Source organism: Phascolarctos cinereus, unplaced genomic scaffold, assembly GCF_003287225.1.
Source record: "Phascolarctos cinereus isolate Bilbo 61053 unplaced genomic scaffold, phaCin_HiC Scaffold_4;HRSCAF=312, whole genome shotgun sequence".
NCBI lineage: Eukaryota > Metazoa > Chordata > Mammalia > Diprotodontia > Phascolarctidae > Phascolarctos > Phascolarctos cinereus.
The window spans coordinates 569,264,849-569,289,827 of record NW_027555847.1 but is presented as its reverse complement, the minus strand read 5'-3'; the positions used below and the strand labels follow the sequence as shown (position 1 = coordinate 569,289,827).

General features: G+C 37.6%; 1 protein-coding gene across 2 annotated transcripts in view; it reads right to left on the bottom strand.

The window, feature by feature from the left end:
- F13A1 (coagulation factor XIII A chain) overlaps window positions 1–24,979 on the bottom strand; it is a 194,657-nt gene that overhangs the window by 87,164 nt on the left and 82,514 nt on the right. For both annotated transcript variants that reach the window (XM_020973813.2, XM_020973812.2), the window contains exons 5-6: window positions 14,729–14,847; window positions 4,301–4,408 (exon numbers count right to left, since the gene is read on the bottom strand). In XM_020973813.2, the coding sequence (XP_020829472.1) occupies window positions 4,301–4,408; window positions 14,729–14,847 (227 nt within the window). The remainder of the gene's footprint in view (window positions 1–4,300; window positions 4,409–14,728; window positions 14,848–24,979) is intronic.

Here is a 24,979-nt window from a genome sequence, read left to right as displayed (position 1 = left end):
AGCTATGAAGAGAAAACCAAATTGTTCCTTCTTTTGACCAAGGGAACTTAAGTATGATGGGCTAGTCAACCACCAGGGAGCACATCTAATTTGTGATATTTTGGCAAAAGCAAAATATTTACATCAGCATTTCAAGGATCTGATATTTCATCCATATGTGTCCCCACTCCTCTCACACAGAGAGCTGGCTCCTCCATGCTTTCTTAGGAAGTCTTTGTGAATGGCTGTGGCCAAGAAGGAAAATTCTTCAGTTGCTGACCACATTTCTGACTACGAACCTCTCCAAACTTAGCTAGGTTGGCCTGGGGTACTTAAATATACAGTCCTCCTATTAGTTAGTAAATAGATTTTAGGAAGTTGCTGAGACTCAGAGATTAAATTATTTGCTCAAGGTCCCCCAGGTAGGAAATATCAGGGTATAAGACTATTATAAATACTCAAACTAAACAACAAAGGACATATGAAGAAAGACACTATCTGCATCCAGAGAAATAACTGATAAATAGAAATATGTATAGGATTTTACACACATACATATGTACATATATACACATATGTGTGTTTATATATATGTACATATATACATATATATATACATATATACATATATATATATATATAGGCATGACAAAACATCAGAAAAGTTTACATAAGTCAAGCTTAGAAATGTCCTACATATGCTTTAAGAAGCAGATTTATTCCTAATAATTTATATATATATATGTATATATATATATACATACATATATACAATAAGAAATTAAATTTATGTCTAACGGTAGCTGTCTCTAGGGTGGGGGAAGGGAAGAAAAAAGAAAAAAAAGAAATTTATATCATAATTTTATTATATATTTAAAAGGAATAGCAAATTGTACACAATAATTTGAAGTTTAATGTGCATCCATCTTTTAAAAAAAATTTTTATTAAACTATGTTATGGAAATGCTTCTTTTATTTCATAAATTAAAAATAAAATAAATTTAAACTTAGGTGTTGTTGTTTTTAAATTTCTAGGGCCTACCACACAAAAGCCACATGAAGAAGTAGACTGAAAGCAGTCCATAAAGACTTGGATTCAAGTCCTGGCTTTGACACATACAGGCTCTGTCACCTGGGCAAGTCACCTAACCTGTCAATGATCCTGCTTTGAGTTGTAGAGGAGTTGCCCTCTTGCTTTGGTAAAGGGAATTTCCTCACCTGGGAGTTGCCTCTTCCAATAAAACCATAGGTCCAATCCTTTTATCTCCAGCACCTAGCAGGGTGCTTGGATAATAGTATTTAATAAGAGATTGTTGATTTCCACCCCTTTATAGTGCCTCAGAGATAATCATCATCTGAATATTTCAAGTTTGTCTGTGAAGAAAGTGCACAGTGCAGGTGGGACTCTAGCTGAGGGGCTTAGGAACTTGCCCAGTTGTATATATACAGTTATCCCTTCCACACTGTGACTTTCCCCATCATGATTTCAATATATTGTGGGTTGGCATAAAAAATTAAATGGGAATTTTGAGGGGAGTTCTGCAGAAGCAGCAGATGACACACAACACAGAAAAGTTTTAGACAGTAATGCATAAAACATATGGATGACATTGCAGAATATCAACCCAAATTTTACAATAAGGTACTCTAAACACCCCATAAAAGAAAAAGAAAAAATTCAAACTTCTTCTCTAGCATGAAGGGGTTTTCCATATCAAGGGGGCACCGTGCCCCTACCCACCTCCATCTCCCTACAACGTGGAAGGGATAATTGCAAGTGTGACTTTCACCTAGGGTTTCATCTTGAACTTACATTCCACTCACTTCCAAGACTCTTTACATTAGATAAAGGGAATTTGCCATTACAAAGAAGTTTGCAGCTTTGTCTACTTCCCTTCATTTCACTAAAACTACCCAGAATTTGAAAAGAAGAAGAAAAGGAAGATGATTAGAAATATTCTCAAATTTTAAAAAAATGTCATTCTTAGTGCTATATCAATATTTTCAATATTTTAAATTTTCAGGCTAGACTGATTTTGGAGAACATGTCTTGTCTGAGGAATTCAGGGCAGTGAAAATGTTCCCAAACCAATTCCACCCACCACTAGGTAGAAATCTGTGAATTGAATTTTATGCAACATTAAATTCCCCAGCCTGGAACTTCATTGACTTTGTGTGATTAATACAAATGTATAGTTTGTATTAGGATTATTTCCTTGGTCTAAGCCTCAGAGTTTCAGCTTGGCTAAGTGTCTCTGCATGTAGTATTAGGATCACTTGATGTTTGCTTCCCAATTGCAGTGGTTTGCATAAGATAGTAATTTTTAAATTAATAAAAAAAATTCATGATGTCTATGAGTAAGTTTCCTCAGCTAAAGAATATCGTCTTAAGAAAGCTTGAGGAAGAATCAATTTACCATCATGCACTCCTAGTTAGAGGCAGCCAGGTAGCCAACTGGACAGAGCTCTGGGCTTAGAATCAGAAAGACCTCATTTCAAATCCTTAGACATTTACTAGATGTGTGATTCAGGGCAAGTTATTTAACCTCTATCAGCCTTGCCTTCTTCAAATATAAAACAGGGACAGTAATAACACCTACCTCACAGGGTAGCAGGTATTCTGCTACAGAATATATTTCCTATCATCCCATTCCTGCCCCATTTTTGCTAAGGCTCAATCACTTTTCCAGAACCTCTCTACTTTCTTCATTCAAGCACCTTCTGAATTACACATCCTCCATGAATTTTTCCTTGACTAATGTAGGGAGCAGAAATAAAACTCTCCTGTGCTTTATTTATCCTCCCCCTGAAACATAATGTAAATATTTAACTTCTGTTTTACCTGACTTAGAAGAAATACATGTTTATCCTCTATTCAATCCTTGTTTGGTTCTCGTTTGTGTCTTCTCTTCATGTTAGGGCATATAATTGCTACCTGTCTTAGAATGAGAAACTTTAGAGGGTAGGAATGATTGCTAATGAATTCCTTCTAAAAAGAGCTCAGCACAGCATTTAATAAATGCTTTTAAAAAGTGATTATTGGATAGCCTATACTTACATTCACAAAAATAACTTCTGAACTTAACCTTCCTGAAAAAATATAGGTACCTGAACAGCTGGAAATAGAGACTGAAAATAGGATTGAGGGGAACAGAGGAAGAGACATGGGGCTTCCTCTACTTCAAGATGGATTTGAGGTTTGTGTAGTAGGGGGAGAGCATGAAAAAATATCAGAAAAGTTTGCATAAGTCAAGCTTAGAAATGTCCTACCTATCCTTTCAGAAGCAGATTTATTGCTAATTATTAATTAATTCCTAATTAATCCCTGTAGATTGGTAATCTGATGACTCTAATCCACCCCTTAGTCCTTTTGAAGATATATCTGAAACCTGCACAATTTATAACATCGGTGTGGGGAGCTCCCAATGTGGATGCTCACTTTGCTATACAGATACAACTCACGCAATTGTAGGGAGTTGCTTGGGGGCACTGAGAAATTCAGTGACTTGATTATGGTCACAACTCTCTTATATGTCAGAGGAAGTGCTTGCATCCATTCTTCCTGATTTCAAAGATGGCCTTCTCTGGACTATACCACGTGATGACACTCTCTCACACAAACAGCACCTTATTTTACATCATTTTTTATTTGTTAATTGTTTAATGCACATATGTCTTATGTCTACAACTAGATTAGAAAAGTCTGTTCAAAGAGATAACGTCACATAATTCTTCTGCATAAGTTAGGTGGCCAATGGATTGAGTGCTAGACTTGGAGTTAGGAAAACCTGAGTTCAAATCCTGCCTCAGACACTTAGTTTGTGTGGCCCTGGATAAGTTAGTTGGCCTCTCTCAGCCTCAGTTTCCTCATCTGTAAAACAGCGATAAAAATAGCACCGACCTCATAGAATTGTTGTGAGGATAAAATGTGCTTTTTAAACTCTAAAGTGCTATACAAATGTTGGGTATTATTATTATTAATCATCCTTATACCTTTTACAATGTAACAGATTGATTATAGCCATTGTCTATGGTATTTACATGATCTCATTTGACACCAAAATCAAACTATTTTTAAGAATCACTTGTTCAAATTAATCATCATCTTCAGCCATCTGAAATATAAGAAATATGAAATAGTTGAGATCACCTTTTTCAGCCCATTATTCAAAAAATCCCAACAGTAATCACCATTGGAACTTACCAGAAGTTTACCCAGAAGTTCTTCATCATTTAGATAGTTTTTAATTAAATGGCAATTTTAAATCATATCAAAGAAATCACATCCAATACAGCACAATCATTGATATTTATTGCCTACCATTGCAGATGCAACACGACTGACTTTCACTGGGTTCCCCCGTCCAGAGAGATCCATTTGTGCTTTGTCCATTATGAATAGGCAAGCATCCAGGATGCCATATTCAAACTATGCAATAAGAAAGAAAAAAAAAATTAAACTGCTTAGTATCTATTCAGCAGAGCAAATGTTCTTTGCCTAAAAATAGATGAAGCAAAACTGTATTTTAGTCCAATGTTTGGAAACCTAGATTTTTAAAAAAATATATTAATCACCCACTTTTAGTGAGAAATGCTCTGATGAAAAGGAGGAAAACATTCTCATTCTCAAGGCATTTTTAGGGGACTGAATATGAATGGTGATAATGATATTTTTAAACAAATAGTATATTCAATCCCACATATAATAAGTACCTACTATGTGCAAGGTAGTGTAAATAAAACATAATCTATCTAAAAAGAATAACAGACCAAGCCGTAACCATTAAGATAACTACAAAAGTGCCCATTCGTTTAATGAACATGAAATTTAAGTCTTTCTGAAAATGACCTATTTGTTTTAGAGGACTCTCTAAGTATGTCTGTTAGAATGCCCAAGGCTAAACAATGAATGATTTACTGAAGTCTCTAAAGCTCAAAAACAACATGAGTCCTTGTGAGTTTTAAAAATAAACTGACTCTTAGGTATATCACTCTGAAGAATTTCTGGCTTATTTAGATTGCATTCTGAAATAATAAATGAGCTTAACTGGAGCATGAAAGTCTAAGGCTCCTACTCTTCTGAGTAGAAGCTGGGTCCCAGCATCAACAGGAAGACAGATAGGCCTAGATAGAGTAGAATTTGTCATCAAAGGAAATGCCCAATAATATAATTCAATCTGCTTAGGACAAATTACTTAGTCATAGAAAGTACCAGAATCATCTACAATGGTTAGAGGCAATAATAGTCAGCTATTGTATATAATTTAAGGTAGCAAAAAGAGCACCAGACCAGGAGTGGAGTGAGAAGATCTTAGTTCAAATCCTGACTCTGCTTCTTTCTATCTGTGTGACCTTATGCAAATCACTAACCTCTCTGGACCTTTCTTTATAGATAAAAGAAAGGACTTGGACTAGATGACCCCCCAATGTCTTGTCCATCTGTGAATCCTGTGACCTTCCTACAAGCAAGTAATGCATACACATCCTCTGAGTGGGTGGAATGGCTTTGCTCAAGGAACAAAATCTGCTGTGACTATTTAGTCCATAGTGACCATGGCTTGAGAACTGCAAGGGATCTTAGACATTGTCTAACCCAACTTCTTCATTTTACAGACGAGAGAACTGAGGCATTGGAATATTAAATGACTTGCCCAAGGTTATATATACAGCTAAAAGAAGTTTAATTTGAACCCAGATATTCTGACTCCATTGCTCTTTCCAGTGTACCTTTTCTTAATTGATTTTCATTGATTTTGATTTTCTATAGATACTGGGAAAGTGAATTTGTGTTCCCCGGTTTCTTAAAAACCATCTTCCAATATCAGCTATTGTTAATGGCAAAGCTTCTTGATACTAACAAAAGGAAAATGCTTCTGGGCACTAGAAGCATGGATCCATAGACTAATAATACCTCATAAGTTTCCCAGAAGGCCATCCTTTTATGCTGGTGCTATCAGTGGCACCAGATTAACATAACTTGACCATCTTAGGGCTGAAGTAAACAGAGTAGTTTCTCAGTCGACTCTAGCAGAGTGCCATTGTTCATCAGTTATTTCTCATGCAGAATGAAGTCCAACTAGGGCTTTATCAACCAGCATTGGTAACTTGTCTAATGGTGGTGTTTTGATTGCTACTAGCTCTATCTCCTATCCACAGGCCTTGGTAAGCTGGAGAAAATTACTTTGGAGAGGAACTGTATGATTCCACAGGTAGGCTACACAAGCAGAACCTGGCACCCTGAGGGACCACCTCACCTATAGTTTCTAAGACTCTTTGCTCAGCTGATCTTTTGTAGGTTTGTATGTGGGTCAGAGTCAGAGCAAAATGCATCTTGTAAATTCCATTCAACATACATTTATCATGACTTACTATGACCAAACATAGTGCTCAGTGATGGGCACATAACACACAAGTGCCATTGCATTACTGGGAACAAAAATAATGCCCTGTGGAGAGGGAAGAGTACACTGTTCATCTTTGTCTATCTGGGTGGAGAAGGAAAGTCATAAGACCAGGCTCAGATGGAAAAGTTGCTGGAGATGGTAGTTAATACTGTTAATTGATTCCACATTAGGCTCTTTTTTTTTAAAGCATGGTTTTTCGATTCCATTATCTCTAAAATTATGGCAAAACACAGGGATAATAAAGCCATACCCTTCCCTCAACTGATCAATGTGCCCATGGGTCTTTGGTTATATTTCCTATAATATTATTTTGTTCCGTGCAATAGACTTAAGTTTAGTTGTTGTTTTGAGAAATAGTCATTTGGGATTGACCTTGGGACATAGCTCAGAATTGAGATCATTTTAGAAGCTGTGATTAGAGTCATTTCCTATGGGACTAGTACAAAGCTCTTCTTAAGGCGAGGTTCTCAATGATCTCATGTGTCTAGGCTATAGTACTACAATAATTCGTAATTACACAGTGCTTGCATTCCAATGAAGTTCACAGCTCAAAGTGTGATTCATGAATCTCAGTTAATCTTCAGATTCTCTGGTGAAAGAAGCAGTTGGTAATTACTCCCCTTTTCGTTATTTTGTTGAAGGTGGACAGGTAGACAGACAGACAACTGGAACATTTAGTAAGCATTGAATATGTACCAGGCACTGTGCTAAGCACCAGTGAAAAAATACAAGCAAACACCTCAAGGAGTTTACATTCTAAGGGGGGAAGACAACACATAACAGGGAAGGGACATTCCAGGAGCGGGTAGAGTGAAACATACCTAGAGTCCTTCTTAAAATGGTGGTCCCAAGGAGGGAGTTACCAATGAAGATAAGAGGGTCCCAGATAAAGAAAAGGAGGAGGATTCCAGAGTGCTGATAGGCAAGGGTCCACAGAAAATTAATGACAAACCCAGAAAAATAATTCAAATATCCAAATTCATCCAAAGCAACAACCCTTATAGGCCATGTTAACCAATTCAAGTCCCAAGAGTCCTCAGTGAGAGTAAAGCATGTACTTGGGACCTATTACTATCTATGCCTGAATTACTAGAGGGAGAAAGTAGAAAAAAAAACTTGAAGAATAAGGGACATAGATAAGAGTGATGGAAAATGGACAGAGAAAGAGAGAGAAGAAAAGAAAAGGTCTACTGGGATAGGGTGTCACCAGAAATTACCAGCAAGATTGCATGCAGAGGTTGCATGAGGCTAAACTGTGTCTCTCTGGTAATTAAATAATCATAAACCCAGCAAAGACTGCCTGTGGTCTGTATCTATTATCTTCCCAGTGGCATATATATATACACACACACACACACACACACACACACACACACACACACACACATATATATATATATACACATACACACATATGGGATTTCACAATTGCTCAGCCCCTATTCCCCATGCCCATGGCCTTCTCCTGTGACTCATCACTTTCACCAGTGTAATGAAATAGGCTTCTCTTTACATCCAGCGATCAAGCTAGTGTCAAAGCTCGCAGTTTAATCAATGAAAGTGCATTTGCCCTTCACTCTTGTCATCTGTGCTTTATTTTTCATTCATTCAGATGCTTCTGTCTGTGATCTCAGCCTGACTGCATGAGTAATTGATGCTTAATCCTTCCTTAAGGAACCAATTAATGTACCAGTGAAGCATGAGCCCCAAAACATGAGATGCAGGAGTGGATTACTGCACTAGTTTATCAAGCGTACAAGTGAGTCAGTGGAGCCATCTACCTCATAACACAACATCCAGTTGGAAAGTGAAAAAAAAAATCAGTCAAACAATAGGCTATTTGGCTTAGTCTACATCACCCAAATTCTATTTAACTAAATTTTTTGAGTGAACAGATTGACTAAATTAGTTATTGTTGTTGTTTCCACAACCTATAAACAGAAAATTATTTCATCATACAGATAGAAGTTCCTATCTACAGATAATATTATCCTAGTTGCATCAAGCCTATAACACTATAGAGCTTCCTAGAAGAGATCAGTAGCCACTCAAAAGTGTTTGGCCTGATTATCCAAATAAGAAAGACGAAGCGGATGAAAAACATCCACTGCCAAGATTAGAATGTCCAGTTGGACAATCTTTAGAACTTTTCTACCAGTACTCGTGTTTGGGAGGGATATGTACAATGTATAAGGAGAAGAATGGACTAGATTGGTTTCAGGAAGTTACAAAGCTCCTTTACTGACCCTAAGTTTCTCCCAAAAACAAAAATTCACCTACTGGCTTTATTGTATAGCTTCAATAAATGTAACACAATTGTGAAAAGGATTAAAAATATCTAGCACATAAAAGGCAATGGAGAGGCACATGGTGGGAGTGAGCAGGCTACAACATATAACAAAAGGAGCTTATTTTAAGAAGAGTGAGATTTAAAGATATTATCAGGAAAAAAATATAGGAAAGAAGATGGGATAATCATGGGGTGAGGACTAGGGATGGCAAGTAGACTTCCCGAGTGCTCCCAGGGGTATTACTGTGATGCTAGGAGAAGCCAAGGTAGGCCTCCAGCATGCTGGATGGACCCTGTGTGGTGAACTTGGGGGAAGCCCACATAAGAGTCATACAAGATGGGGAGGTATTGATGGCTTGTGAGCCATGCCACTGAAGGAAACTTCCAAATGAATGAATCACAGATCTGTTTGAGTAACTAAACCTACCTAGCATATGTAATACCTGGATTTCAGCCAGATATTTGATAGTCTTTCAAGATATTCTTGTTAATAGATGGAGGAATGTGAGTTGGATGATAATACTCTCAGGAAAGTTCATACTCATATCTAAAGAGTAGACTAATGTCAATCACTAAAGGCATGGTGTAAGGGTCTGCCCTTGGTTTTCTTCTAAATGAAATGTTTATCAATAACTTGGATGAAGGGAGGCATACTTATAATTTATTGATGAAATTTAAAAGGGAGAAATTTAAAATTCTTCACTGGAATAAAAAAAACCTGTACAAGTACAGGATTAGAGACACATTTGACAAAAGACCCATGGTTTTAGTTGATTGGAAACTGAATTAGTCAACAGAGTGATGTTGTTGCAAAAAACAAAAATGCTGCATCGACGTATGTCTTAATGCAGACATAGGGGTTTTGAGTTTTCCTTGGGCGTCTTCATTTAGAAGGGTGGGGAAGCTACTGGGGTCATTACAATATATTAGAAACTTGAGCTTCTTGTGTTCATGGGAACACAGCTTCCAGATGAAAGGAGCTGATGAGCACCTCTATACTAGTCCCATTGGAATGAATCCAAAGGACAGGATGGTGAGGGAGTTTAAAGCCAGCCAACAAAAAAAAAGTTAAAAGACCTGAGAATATCTAGCTTAGAGAAGAGTAGACTTAAGGAGAAATAAAAGGGATTTTAAATACTTGAAGGACTGTCAGGGAGAAGAGGGATTAGACTTATTCTATGTGGCTCTAGCAAAGGACAGAATTAGGATCAATGAGCTGAGTTTTTTAGGTGGCAGACTTCAGTACAGCCCAGAGAGGAGCTTCCTAACAACCAGGGCTCTTTAAGAGTGGAATACGCTGACTTGCGAGATAATGAGTTCCTCATTACTGAAAGTATTCAAATGAAGACTGGTTGACAACTTGTCAGAGAGGTTGTAGAGAGTATTCTTGGTATAGATAAAGGGTTAGACTAGACTACATTCCCACCAGCTCTCAGATCCTACAGGCATCACATTTCAAGGAGGTCTAGAATCCATAGGGACATGCGGACTGACAACAAAAGTGTTGTGTGGAGGATGGATGGGCATGAGGATAATTTTCTGATTGGTTTCCTTGACTCAGGTCTCTCCCTACACCAGACAATCCTCCAAAGCATCTGCCAAAATGACATTCCCTAAATATGAATTTGACCATGTCACTTCTCTCAATAAATTCCACTAGTTTCCTTATCACCCCTAGGATAAAACATTAACTCAGGTCTTTTGCTTTTACAGCCCTTTATAAATGGGCATAAACCTATCTTGCCAGTCTGGTGCATTATTCCCTTCTTACACTCTATGACACAGCTAAACTGACCTTCTCTCTGTCCCTCACACATCTCTCATCTCTGTGCCTTTGTGATAGCTGTCTCCTACGCCTGGAATGCTCTCCCTTCTCATTTGTGCCTTATAGAATCCTTCAAGATTTACATGTTGTCTCCTTCTATAGAATATTAGCTCATTGAAAGTAAGAATTGTTTCAATCTTTTTACTTGTATTCTCTGAACCTAATAGAGTGCCTGGCATGTAGCAAGCACTTAATAAATGTTTGTTAATTGACAGATTCCCATGGGACATCGAATTTATTGATTATTGGTACTTAAAGCAACACCAGATAGATAATGTATTGCCCAGAGAGCAGGATTTGAAAACAAGCCCTCTATTAGTAATGCAAGTTATCATGTATTGGCTTTCCTTGATATGTCCTGGTACATTACCTTTGTCTTTTTCTGGCTTATCAGCTCATAAGACTATTTTAGTTCTGCAAAATAATTTATCCTTATTTTTATTTCATTGTGTGTGCATTTTCCAAATTCAATATTATAACCTTAAATCATCTACCAGCTCCTGGACATCTGTCTTCAGGAATTTGCATGATGTTTATAGCTTACTGAGTTCAAAGACTTTCAAACCACCATCAGCATCTTTATAGGTTGAGCTTCATGGGGCATTCAATTCAAGTTAGCAGTGACTCTAGGCCACAGAGAGCAGCACTGGTCAAAGGTAGATCTTCATTACTATTCACATACTCACACTCACAGATAACAACACTATTTAAAACATTACCCATGAACACAAACATCAAAGGCAAAATTATATCTCACCTTTAGAAGATGTTAGCTATTGATTTTTATCCTTCAAGCAAAACTTTCTGACAAATGCAACATAAGCTATTTATTTTTCCTCTTGCTGCTGCTACAAAATGTTTCCCTCTTGACATGTGTGTGCTCCTAGACAAGTATGCTAAAACTCATTAATTAGATCTAATTTTCGAGGGGTAAAGGTTTTCAGGCTGAATTAGTGAATTGGCTGAATTGCTATGAAAAAAAAAAGAAATATTCATCACTTTTAAGTGCAGATAGTTATAATTCAACTAGCTGCTAACAACATATGTCTAAGTAGAGGAACTACAGTTACTGCTTTAATACAAGGATAATACTCTTTCATCATTAGTAGCATTCATGTGTAGAAACATTGTGTTAATAGTCCATAAAAAGCTATGTTCTTTCCAAGTCACTTAACCCCAATTGCCTAAAAGCAAAAAAAAAAAAAAAAAGCTATGGTCTTCATTGACTTAATGTAGACTTTGCTGGTAATAGACAGTCCATCAATTTATTATTAATCTATGTTCTAAAAATGGTTATTTTTTTTACCTGAATTGTTTGAAACTAAGTGTATTTTATGAATAAGCATGGTCCTAAAGAACAGATATGGGAAGATACCCAAACCACTCCTTTGCAGAGGTGGGAGGTCCACACATGTGCAACATTGCTTTTATTTTCAGACTTTTTCCATCTGTTGATTGGCTTTGATGATTTTTTCCCTTTTTTTCCTTTAAAAATATTATTATTTGTTATATGGTAAGGCTAAGGGGGCAGGGATATTGGGAGAAGTTCTAATGTAAAAAACTGAAGATGTCAACAAATTTATTTAAAAAAAAAGAAACTAAGCATGTTTTGCCAAAGGGAGTTCATAAAGAGTAGTTAGGTTGCCTGAACAATAATAGTCTACCCAATCCATTAAATGTACCTGAAATATGTTGTATACTCATATAAAATAGTGGAAGTCTGGTCTATGAAACATGCAGAAATAAAGTATCAGATAGAAATATTGGACAGCATGTAGCTCAGCATTTTTTAAAGGATTAAAACAGAAACAATAGGTAAGCTCAACTTATAAGATATGGCAGGCCAGAAAAAACTGAGTGTCCCTCCCACCTCTATTATCCATTCTGGTTCTCCAACAAGACACAAAATATTTTTCTAATAATCCTTTGTACCAACATCTAACTTTCTTATGCAGAAAAGAAACAAAGCAGAGAGTCTGAAATATACCAGCTCCAGAGTCCCATGTATTAATAGTCAAGAAAACAGTGAATAAGAGGAGTCATGAGTGACAGAAATATGGGGCTGTTTTACAAAGCGAGGCAGAAATCAAGAGAAATACATGTATAAAATCCTCCTCAGGAGAATGGGAAAAGTAGAGAGTAACAAGGACAAAGAGTGCCTATATACCCTTACTGTGAGAAAGCAGGAGTGACAATCTGTAGTGGTACCATTATACCTATTATAGTTTTAACCTTTTTCTCTTGCCTGATCAATTCTCCACCTGGATGTCCCATAGGTATATCATTCTCAACACATCCAAAATAGAACTCGTTATTCTATTCTACTTCTCCAAATCTAACCCTGTCTTCCAAAGTTACGTCATTTCTCTTAATGGCATCACCATTTCTCCAGTTGCCCAATCCACAACCTCAGGGCAATCCTTGATGTTTACTTTCCCTTAACTTCAATATCCAATCAGTTGCCAAGTCTTGTCAATCCTACCTCAACAACATCTCCTGCATCTATCCCACCCATCCTTGCCCTGGTTTGGGCCCTCATTATCTTTCTTTTCTTTCTTTTTTTCTTTTTTAAGGCAGTTGGGGTTAAGTGACTTGCCCGGGGTCACACAGCTGGTAAGTGTCAAGTATTTGGTCTGAGACAGATTTGAACTCAGGTACTCCTGACCTCAGAGCCGGTGCTCTATCCACTGTGCCACCTAGCTGCCCCCTCATTATCTTTCAACTTGATTATGGCAATAGCCTCCTAATTTCTCTCTGCCTCCAGCCTGTTCCCTCTCCAATCTAAGTTCCACTAAGCTGTCCAATTGATATTCCTAAAGCAATATCTGTCCATGTCACCCCCTCTTCCCGATTAAGTCTTCAATGACTCTTTATGGCTTGTAGGATAAAAATTTAAATCCATTGGTAACAGAGGGAAAAAAGGACCTTTTATGTAGGTATATAGGTGGTTTATGTAGAAAAGACATAAATGTTTGCAAAACCAGACTGAATTTGGAAGAGAAATGGTAGGACAAAAGAATACTTTGAGGTCTTCCTCCTATGAGAATTCAGAATGGCAGAAATAAAAGGGTAGAAGAAGGTAGGGGCACCTCTTTGACAACAGGGATGTTTGACAGTTTGACAACAGTTTGACAATTCCAAAATTTCCACAGGTTGTCTTTCTTTTTTCTTCTTGCTTTTTTTCCTCCTTTATCTCTGAAACTTGCTTTTCCCCTCTACCCAGAGACAAAGTAATTTGGTACCACTTCTCTTGAACTCCTATCTTGCCTAAAGACATACTCCCTTAGGCCATCCCAGAGAAGATATCACCATGAGGAGTCTGTTAGTATTTTTGTTTTTAGCTTTCCTTTCAAACCCTCCATCTGTAGAGAAGAGTGATTCACGCTGTTCTGGTATAAGATCACAAATCTCGTTGAACCTTTCCCCATTGGCATGGCCTATGCAAACCCCAGCTTTAAGACTCTAGGGTCTGAGATGGATCTTCTCCTGTGCAATGAATTTCATCTATACTTACTGTTAGATGCTCTATGAGTGGAGTGTCTCCTGTAACCCATTTTTGCCCCTCTGGGCTCACTATTTTAAAATATGTGTATATGCTGCTATAATGAATAAAATGCAAACAAGAATCCATAGACACTATGTTGAGGTTTATGGGGTTCATAATGGAATACTACAGTCTTTGAAGAATTGAAATTGAAGATTGTCTGGAGGGCAAAGGTAAGATACATGTTGAGCATTGGTAGGATGCAATACTCTGTAAATGAGAAATTGTGAAGAAGAATAAGAGTAAAGGACTTCCTAAAAGAAATTCATAATCAAGAAATATGGGCTGGTCCATGTGGCAAGGGTGAGGCATACAGTAGATAGTCTATTGGTTATCTATGTTTCATTGGCATTCTCATGATGTCCAGAAAAAGTGAGGAAGACCCTTCATATATTGGGTAGACCCTCTTTGATGAACTTAAGGGATGGTGAAGGTAAAAGCAGGTGGATGGATAGAAATCTGTACTTCTGGGCATATCCACATTACTGAGATCATAAATCCATTAGGGTATTATGGTTTTTTGAAGAGATTGCATTTTTTTAATAAACAGATATGAATAGTCCAACTACTCTCAAGTAGGAGACTATAACTTTTTTTTGGCCATTAAAAAGGGGTCCCAAAAGGCTGGGTATCATGGGTTTAAATAAATGCTTGGAAAGATGATGATAAACTTCAAAATGGCTTACCTGGCCATAGTTCCAGCTCCTAGTTTTTATGTCATTGACGTTTCCATGGAAAATAATGCCAAGGTCATTCAGGACATACTCTTCCCTTTCCTTGTCATTATCCAGATACACAGCATCCTCTGTAGGAGGGTTTAAATATAATAGCCATTACTAAATCACTTTCAAATATTCCAAAGTAATGTCTCATTTTTCAGTTGAAACGTGAAAAATATGATGAAAAAAAATGTCTCTACTTCACAGAGTCTGCTCTCATTTCCTCCTATGGAATCTGAATCAACAGTGAGCACAATCAGCACCAAAAATCAGAATGTAAATGAGGCACGCTGGGAAATGCTGACAAGTCCAGACTCTTCTTCATGTGCTCAGGATGGCACAATTAAATCGCCATGTCTCATCAAGCATTTTATGATTACTGTGCACCAGCGATTTTAAAATCAGAATTCTATGATGCAGCTCCAAATCAGCAAACACAGATCAAAGAACAATTTCTACCCTATTAATGTTAATAGAAAACAGCTGAATGACAGATGATTTTTAAAATAAATCTGTGGCCTAAGAAATCACACATCCATCAAAGCATCAATATTCAGAATAAATCTATGATCTCATCAATTTGGATATTCCTTGCAGCCATGTAGCCTGTAACCCATCTGGTCTTGTCCATTCTGTAAGAGTGATTCTTGTCTTGGTCCTCCCATGACTGCATCACAAGGGTCTATCCAAAATGTCACTTTTTCTCAACATCTTATGGATATCAGTAGAATACTGAGCCTACCTATTTGTCATTCCTCATCCTTGCCACGTGACTATCTTCGGTAGCTTGGAAGGCAACTTCATCATTCAGCGTGCCCACTTGATAGGGAACTTAAATTGTGAGATCCTTGAGGGCTGGGACTGTCTTTTGTCTACTTCCCCCCAACACTTAGTACAGTGCCTGACACATAGTAGGTGCTTGTCATTGTTTAGTTGTTTTTTCAGTCATTTCTGACTCTTCATGACCCAATTTGGAGTTTTCTTGGCAAAGGTACTAGAGTGGTTTGCCATTTCTTTCTCTGGCCCATTTTTATATATGAGGAATCTGAGGTAAACAAGGTCAAGGGACTTGCCCAGGGTCATACAACCAGTAAGTGTCTAATGCGATATTTTAACTCAGGAAGATGGGTCTTCCTGACTCCAGGCTACTGTGTCATCTAGCTGCTCCCATTAGGTGCTTAATTAATGTTTATTGATTTATTGTTTGAGAAGGAAGTTAGTTGTTTTTCACTTTTTCTATATAAGTGTGCATGGCCAGGCTCCCTGTGTTGGCTGCCCCACTGGGAGATTTGGGGCTTTTTTCCTGTGGCTTATAGCCTTGAGAATACATCCCACCCTTGCTTGTATCCCTCTTCATAGTAAGCATTCTGTAACACACTACCAGGCTGAATTTTTTGAGTATAATAAAAAAGCCTTTATTATGTCTCTGAGGACACTAGGAAGATATGAATCCTATCTCTGAGGGTACTATGAGAGTACAAATGAATTATGAACTTGATTCCAAGTCCATGAGTCCAGCCTGGTCTAGCTTAGGAACAAACCTTAGTACACTCTTTCGGCTCTGGATTCTTCTTTCCAAGCATCTGAGAGTAGAAAGACTATTCTCAGTTTCCGGTTCTTTTTCCCTATATCCCTGAAAAATCTGCCAACTCCAGTCCTAATTCGTTTCTTTTCCCATTCCAGAGTAAGCTAAACATTTATCTGAATATTTCATCTTTGCTGGTGTCCAGCTTCTATGAGCAAAATCTTTGATTCTTTTCCCTCTTGTCCTTTGCCTTCTTCCCAGACTTCCAGTTTCCCTAGGTCCAAGAATTATTTTATGAATTTTGGGAGATCTTGAGAGATACCTTTAGCTTACCCAATAACAATTAATTCTTACAATCATTACATATATATATATATATATATATATATATATACATACATATATGTGTGTGTATATATATGTATATGTATATATACATATATATATGAACAATACACCGATGTCATTGTAACATGTGTCCCATTTAAGGTATATTCATTAGGAAGTAGATGATTGGACAGCGAACTGGTAATCACAATACCTTCCCCAGACTTCTCTGACAGTGGAGAATTGGATACGATGCAGCTCAAACTATTAAAATATTTTTTCTCCAGCTTTTTCTTTAAAATGAATTTATTCAATGGACTCTTCTGGTATCAATTTATTTCAATTACATTTAAAGACCAAATATTACAGATGTCAACTTCTGAGCATGTCAGACAGAAATGAAGCTTCAGGTCATATCAACATATCAACATTGCTTGGATCCTCTCTTATCTTGTCTTGGTTCTAGAGCAGCACAGGGTCTGACCATGAATTTAGCTATTAAAGATCCACAAAACAATCCTATGAGGTGCTTTTTTTATCCCCATTTTACAGATGAGGAAATTGAGGCTTAGAGAGATTAAGTGACTTGCCCAGCTACTAAGTATCTGAGAGGAATTTGAACTCAGGTCTTCCTGAGTGGAAGTCCAGCATTCTATCCAGTGCATCTCTTGCTGCCTCATCTCTATTATGCACAATGTGTTTTTCTTTTAAAGTATGTAATAAGTCCAACCCATAGCTTTCAAAGCTATCCTGCTTATCTGTGCCTCTTTCTGGCCTTCCTTCTGATCTTTTCTTGGCATTCTTTCTGAATATTAAAGTGATCTTTCTCTCTCTCTCTCTCCATATATATGTATGTATATGTAATATGTATATATGTTATTATTTATCTCAGCACCTCTCTTCCCTTATTTCCCTACCATCTCATCAACAATTAAGCGTCAAAAGTAGCTGCAATCTTGAAAAAGTTAAGGGGATACTGTATAGACATGATACTCATAGAAATGGCAATAATGATGGAAACCTGAAGAAAGTTTGAAGGGAATTACACAGTGCCTGGCACATAGTAGGCACTTAATAAATGTTTTTTTGACTGACTGAATGACAAATAGCATTAAAATTAGATGATCATGAAAAGCCCCTTTCAGGCCTATATACTTTGATTATTTCTTCCCACTATAGGGCTTTGTGTTCATACGTTCCCTTCTAACAATATGGATTCAATTTTAAAAGCACTAAAACTCTCATATGTCTGTCAGATTACTTAAAATGGAACTGGCACTACCAATGTGAATGTGTCATCACTGTATTTATAATTTAGCCATAAAGGCATACCTCATATTGACACAGCAGGGTTTTGCCCTTGCAAAAGTATTTATCCCAGCTTTTAAAAACTCAGGGTGCATTCCCATCTCCCTGAAGTGCTAAGGAACCTGTCTTATCCAGCTAGTGCAAGAGAAAGGAGACTGCTCCATCCCGTCCCCATGTCTCCCTTTTCATCTAGCCTAGCTCTAGGCAAATAGAAGCATCATTTGCCCAACCCCTGATGTGCTCAAAAGGCCTATTTACCTTCTCTTCAATGTTACCTGTAAACGCAACAGAATAAAGGAGAACAGAAAATTGTTTCATCTCTTTTTTTCACTAGCAGAAAACCCAGGATTCCCTTTGGAGAAATATAACAGCCAGTGATCTAGTGAAAAGAGCATGGGACTGAGAGAGTTAGGAAACCTGGGTTCCAGACCCAGTTCTTCCACTAATTCACTGTGATCTTGGGATGGCACCTCCCAGGTTCTCAGTTTTCTTACCTGCAAAATGAGATGATCAACCAGTTGACTTCTGAGATCACTTAGAGCTCTAAGACTTCAGTTGTTATATTATAAAGATATACTCAACAGAAGTTGAATATCATAAATGACGTCAATATTTAACTGTTTATTTCATCAATGTGTGTTTTCCCCTCCAGAAAATCGAATCACAACCAATCCATCCCTTCTCATCCCGTGGGGCCTCTTGTTCAGGCAAATGCCTGATAGACATGGTCTACCCATCATGCTGCAGGCCTCCCTCTAGACCTTTTAAATAGTATGTGGCTACTAGTGCAACTCTCTGTCCCTCTGCTGGTTTCTGTTCCTCTCACAGGACACCCCATCTTCTATCTGCATGACTTTTCACCGGAGGTCTCCCATGCTTAGAACAGTCTCCTTTCTCTGTCCTGGCTTCCTTCAAGATTCAGCTCTAATCCCACATTCTACAGAAGGTCTTTCTCATCTGTCCTACTACATCCTGCCCTCCCACCCATTGTCATCCTAAAAAGCCTTCTCTCTGAGATTGTCTTTTTTTGTGTATAACTTGAATGCATGTACAGAATGCTGTCTCCCATATGAGAATAAGCTCTTTAAGGCAATGGCTTTTGTATATCTTTACATCTCCAGCACTTAGTACAGCACCTATCACATACTAAGTGCTTGCTGACTGACATATATAATCAGCCTACCTCCTTTTCTGGCCCTATTTTTCCAGGATGGCCTCTTTTTTTGCCCCTTTGTGCACATAAATGATTCTTGGTAATATGAAAATAGCAATAACTGCTTTTTTCTAGCCCAACACGTTATCTCATTTGATCCTCACCAAATCTTGTGAGGTAGATTGGATTATTATTTCTATTTTATATCTGAGGCTCAGAGAGGAAATATGAGCTAGTAACTGTCAGATAACTATTAAGTATTAAAAGCAAGATTTGAACCCACATTTCTCCTGACTTTCAGTCCAGCTAACAATTTTGCTAACAAGCAGGCTTCTCACCCTCTGTGCATTTGTCTTCTTATCCATGGTCCTGGAAGGAGATATGGTGAGTTATTCCCCTATTTACCAAAATGAAAACTCAGTCTAAATGGCTTTGTAACAGAACCTTTGTTCATCTACTTAGGTTCAATCACATCTGAACCCCAATTGACAACTAAGTCAGGAAGAGGGCTCCTTTCACAATATACGTCTGTCTTGTAGGCATTGGTCTACCCACGTTACTCACCTGCTCAAAAATCTACCATGGTCCCTATTATTCCTAGAATAAAAGGATTCCAGCATGTAAGTTCCTCCATAATTTGCTTTGAGCCTATCTTTTCAACTTTATTACACACTACTTCTCTTCATGCCACTCTGAATTCAACCTGCCTTCTCCCACCTCAATTCATTTATACAGGTTGATCCCCCCATAACTGAAAGGCCTTTTTTTCCTCATCTCTATCTTTTAGAATTCTCCTCTTCCTTCAAGACTCCATTTAGGGGCCATCTATTTTGTGAAACCTTCCCTGATCCCTCCAGTTCAATCAATCAATTTTAAAAAAAGCATTTATCCAGTTATACTGAACATTCAACACCTGCTATGTTCCTGGAACTGTGCTAGGCACAGGAAATACAGAGTCCCTGCCCTCAAGAATCTTATATTCTAATCAGGGTGACAGCATGCAAACAATTATGTGCATATAAACAAGAATATGTATAATGTAATAATGGGGGGAAATGTACATGTACATGTACACATGACAGCAGGGACTTTCTCACTTTGCTATTATTTCACCAAGGTTAAGAACAATGCTTTATACACAGTAATTTTAGTCTTTTTCACTCAGATTTGACTTTCTGTGACTCCATTTGGCATTTTTTTGGCAAAGATACTGGAGTGTTTTGCCATTTCCTTCTCTAGCTCATTATATAGATAAGGCAACTGAGGCAAACAGGGGCAAGTGATTTGCCCAGGGTCTCATCATGTACATCAAAAATTAAATACAAAATACATACAGAGTTATTATAAAGTAATCAACAGGTATTGGGCCCTAGTGTCTTGGTGGGCAGGGGTGGGTTGTCAAGGGTGGCTTCCTATATGAGGTAGCACCAGGACTCTTGAGGTGGTGGTGAGGAAGAAGCGCATTTCAGGTACTGGAAGTCATTATATCTGCAAAGGCAGATACTGGAGATGGAAAGTCCAGTGTGAGCAGCAGTAAGGAGGCCAGTTTGCCTGGAAGATTGATTGCAGGAAGGAAAGTTATGTGCAATAAGCTTGGAAAAGTAGGTTGGAGCCAGATTGTTAAGAGGTTTTTGTTGTTGTTGTTGTTGTTTTTGTGCCAAACTGAGGAATTTATGTTTCATCTTAGAGGTAATAGGAGTTTTTCTGTCTTTTATTATACTTTCTTATATATTTATTGTCTTCCAGAAAATGTAAGCTAGAAGAGGGCAGGAATTGCATCATCAAAAAAAAAATTCTTTATATCCCCAGGGTCTAGTATAATATCTTATAGTTAGATTAGACTTAGAAAAGAAAGCCCTTGCCACCAAAGTCCTTGGCACTGTCAAACAGTTCAACATCAGAAATGAATATGATTTTATCAGTGGGAAGGACATTAAAGAAGAGACTTCGCCATCTGCTTTGCCACTAAGGACCATGGGACCTTTCCATCTGACTTACAGTTGAAACCTTCCATCAGTGCTGTCTCCCCCATTAGAAGGTGAGCTTCTTGAGAGCAGGGACTTTCTCACTTTGCTATTTATATCACCAAGGTTAAGAACAATGCATAACATGTAGTAGTTTCAGTCTTTTTCAATCAGATCCAACTTTTTGTGACCCCATTTGGCATTTTCTTGGCAAAGATACAGGAGCGTTTTGCCATTTCCTTCTCTAGCTCATTATATAGATGAGGAAACTGAGGGAAACAGGGGCAAGTGACTTGCCCCAAGTCACACAGTAAGAAGCGTTAGTTAAAAATTGGCTACTTTCTGATTAACCAATCAACAAGCAATATGACTAATTTAACTTTAGACTTAAAAACTTTCAATAAAGTGTAACATAATGCTAAATTGAACTATATATAGAATATGAATTAAGAGAAAGAGTGAAAAGGAATTTTAAAATTGTATGCATAGAGGAAATAGTGTATATGAAATGACATTAAACAGCTATCTATGAATGGACTAGAAATCAACTGGAGATATAGTTAGAGTCTAGAAGTTGTGGTGGGAAGAACTTGAATTATACTTAGAAGTTCTGTATTGAAATCCAGCTCTGTTCCTTAATGAGGTGTGTAGGCTTGGGAGTGTATGTCACTTAACCTCTCTGGAGAGTCAGAACAATGATACTGCCCTAACTCCCTCAGAAAAGTTGTTTGAAGATAAAGTGAAAGAACATAAGCCATCTATAAACCCTAAACCACTAGTAAAATGTCAGCTCTTCTTATCCCATTCTATGGGACAACTGCTTGTTTGTGTCATCACTCATTTTTGTCACAATGTCTGCCTTTCTTCACACCCTCAGCACTTAATACAATGTCTGGCAGACAGTAGGTACTTAATAAATGCTTGTTGACTTGACTTGGTTTCACTTTGACACATTTGTAGTAGATTCTTAGCTAGGGCTATGTATTTCTAATTCTTATTCATTTTCTCTGCTCTTATGAATTGTTTCCATACATACAACAAAATCGGAACTGAAAGAAACTTGGAAAAGGGACTCCTCTCATACCTAAGAATTTGCTTTGTATCTTTGGGCTATTATTGATAGAACATTATAAATCAAAGCCACAAACCAGAGACAGGGGGCAGTTTTGTGACTCAAGAATAGGTCTCCTTTTCCTTACAGCCACTCAACTAAATCATGCCACAAGATGGACAGGCATGATCATGAATCCATGGCAAGTCATAGAAAGTCAAATAGAGGAGCCTGAATTTTAATTTTAAATTTTTTTCTTGACTTTATGGGAAGATTGAAGGGGTAAAGCACATCTGTCACTTTAAAATACAGTTGTCCTAGAGCTAGGTAAAAAATATTCACATCACTATGGAAACTCCAAAAATCTTTGTTTGATGGGCTTTAAAAAAAAAAGTGGAAACTTGGTGATTTAACCCCTGGAATTCTTTTGTCTTTTATCTTTTTCTTTTTTTTTTTTTAGTTGCTCGTGAAGAGTGGAGAGAGAAAGACATCTTTGCACTTAAGAAAGCTAACATGCAACAAAAACAGATCCAACAAAGGTGTTCACAGTTTTGTAAGCCAAACACTACTACATTTCCGGGACTTTATATTTTGGGGTGTTTTCTTTTTGGTTCTGAAGATGATTTCTTTGGTGTAGCCAAAGGCAGGTGAGATTCCCACAATTGTTTTGCAGTTTAAAGATTTGGAACTTTAAAGCCTGGGGCTCTGAGAGGTTAAGTAATTTATCCAAGGTCACACAGCCAGTACATATCAGAGGCCTAACTTAAACCCAGATCTTTCTGACTCAGTGCTGTCTCTCCATCTGCTACCTTAGCCTTCACACTCCCAAATGCCTTAGAACCAGGCTGGGAGACAAGATTCCCATAGTTCAGTGGGGTGAGAATAGAGTGACAGGCCCCAGGAGTCTTAAGTAACTTTTGGGGGGTGGGCCAGTAGAGGTAAACAACAGTGAATGCCAAAAAAAAAAAAAAAGACTAGTGATGCTGACTGTGATTTTGGTACAGAGAGGAATATACTAGCCCTACTGGCATAAAATCATGTTGTCCCATGAGCAGCACTGAAGCCAGAGCATATCTTCAGGCAATCTTGTAAATAACCAGTCACCAAGGGTGGCTAACAATTTATGCTAGGCAAATAGTAAAGAAAGATGATCTCATTTATTTCACTGTTGCCATTTGTAGAGATGTTGGGATAGTTAAAAATAAAATTGTGGGCTGGTAAATTTTTAGGACATGTTTATAGAATTGATTTCAGGCAGCCTTGGAAATTGCCATTTGCCTACTCACCCAGGGAAAATTAGAATTTATACCAGAACAGTAGAAAAGAATACTGATTTAATTAATTTGACTATGGGAATCACCTCCACAGGAGAGAGTAGTCTATTAGCTGGTATTGGTTGCTAAGTCTTTTCAGTTTACTCACATGCTGCTTTAAGGTAAAAAGTAAGTCACTGTCACAAATTTAAGAAGTCTGCCACTTCCTAAAGGTCTGGATCCCAGCAAGATATACTTAGGGATCAAAGAAAATCCAAAGCTATTGTTCAGAAGACTGCTGGGATTTCTTCTATTAATTGGTGATGTACAAAGGTGCCAGGGCCTTCTCTGATGCAGTAGATTAGTTTGAGGAAGCTGCCTCATGTACATAGAGGTTAAATGATTTGTCCAAGGTTATACAGCTAATATATCTCAGAGATAGGATTTGAACCTTGGTTTTCCTAACTCTAGGCTCCACTTTCTAGCTATGATCACATGTTACCTCTAACTTTCAAGTCATGCTTTCTTGAGGATGTGTGTTTAGCTTCTAGATACTTAGAGATAAGATACCTTATTCAAAAACCATAGAAAAGTAAAGGATCTGTCCCCTTTAAAATGCCTGGTTGACTTGCCAGGTTGAAGGGAGCAGACCTTAATGAAGAGATTTGTAATAGCTGAGTGGGGGAAATGATACATAATGCATATCTCCCATGGCCAGGTGGTGCAGTGCATAGAACACCAGGCCTGGAGTCAGGAAGACCTGAATTCAAATCCAGTTTCAGACACTTAGCAGCTGCATGATCCCTGGACAAGTCACTGCATCTATTTTCCTCAGTTTCCGCATCTATAAAATGGGAATATTAATAGCAGCTACCTCCCAGTGTTGTGAGTTTCAAATGAGATAATAATTGTAAAGTACTTAGCACAATGTCTGGTATATATATATATATATACATACATACACACATACATACATACATATACTCATGTAATATAAATTATGTAAATACTACATATATAAAATACAATAATAAAAATTATATATTATCATATTTAAATGTATAGGAATCTTAGCTATTACCATTAACTATTTAAAAGGCAGTTGAAGAGCAAATCACTAGACAAAGACAACAAAAAGGAGTTCAGCCTGCAAAATATTTTTCATCATTGAAATTAAGCAGGTGGGGTGATAAGCTGCATTAGGAGGGATTTGGAATTGACATCAGGAACAGCATCTTGCCTGTAGGAGTTGTGAGACATGGTAACATATTAAAAATGGCATTTCTGGAGTTAGCTTTTCTGGAAATTTTAAACTCACCCATCTTTCTAGAATGGTTTAATGGCCATCTTGTCTAGAAGGAGGCAAACAGACTAGCAGATGGGGCTCTTGACCCTAGAGTCTAATGAGTCCCTGAAACAAACCTACTAAACCCGGGCAAACATGCTGCATGCATTACAGATTATATCTGTTCTGAAAATTTCTTTGATTTGTACTCATTTGCCAGATTTACTGGTTAAGGAATTTTCAAGCGTATTCAAATACCTTTAGAAATCTGACTCTTATTCACAGAACAGTATCTACAAAGAAAATGTCAGGTCTTCCTTATTTAGCACTTACCCTCTTGGGAAGTGGTATG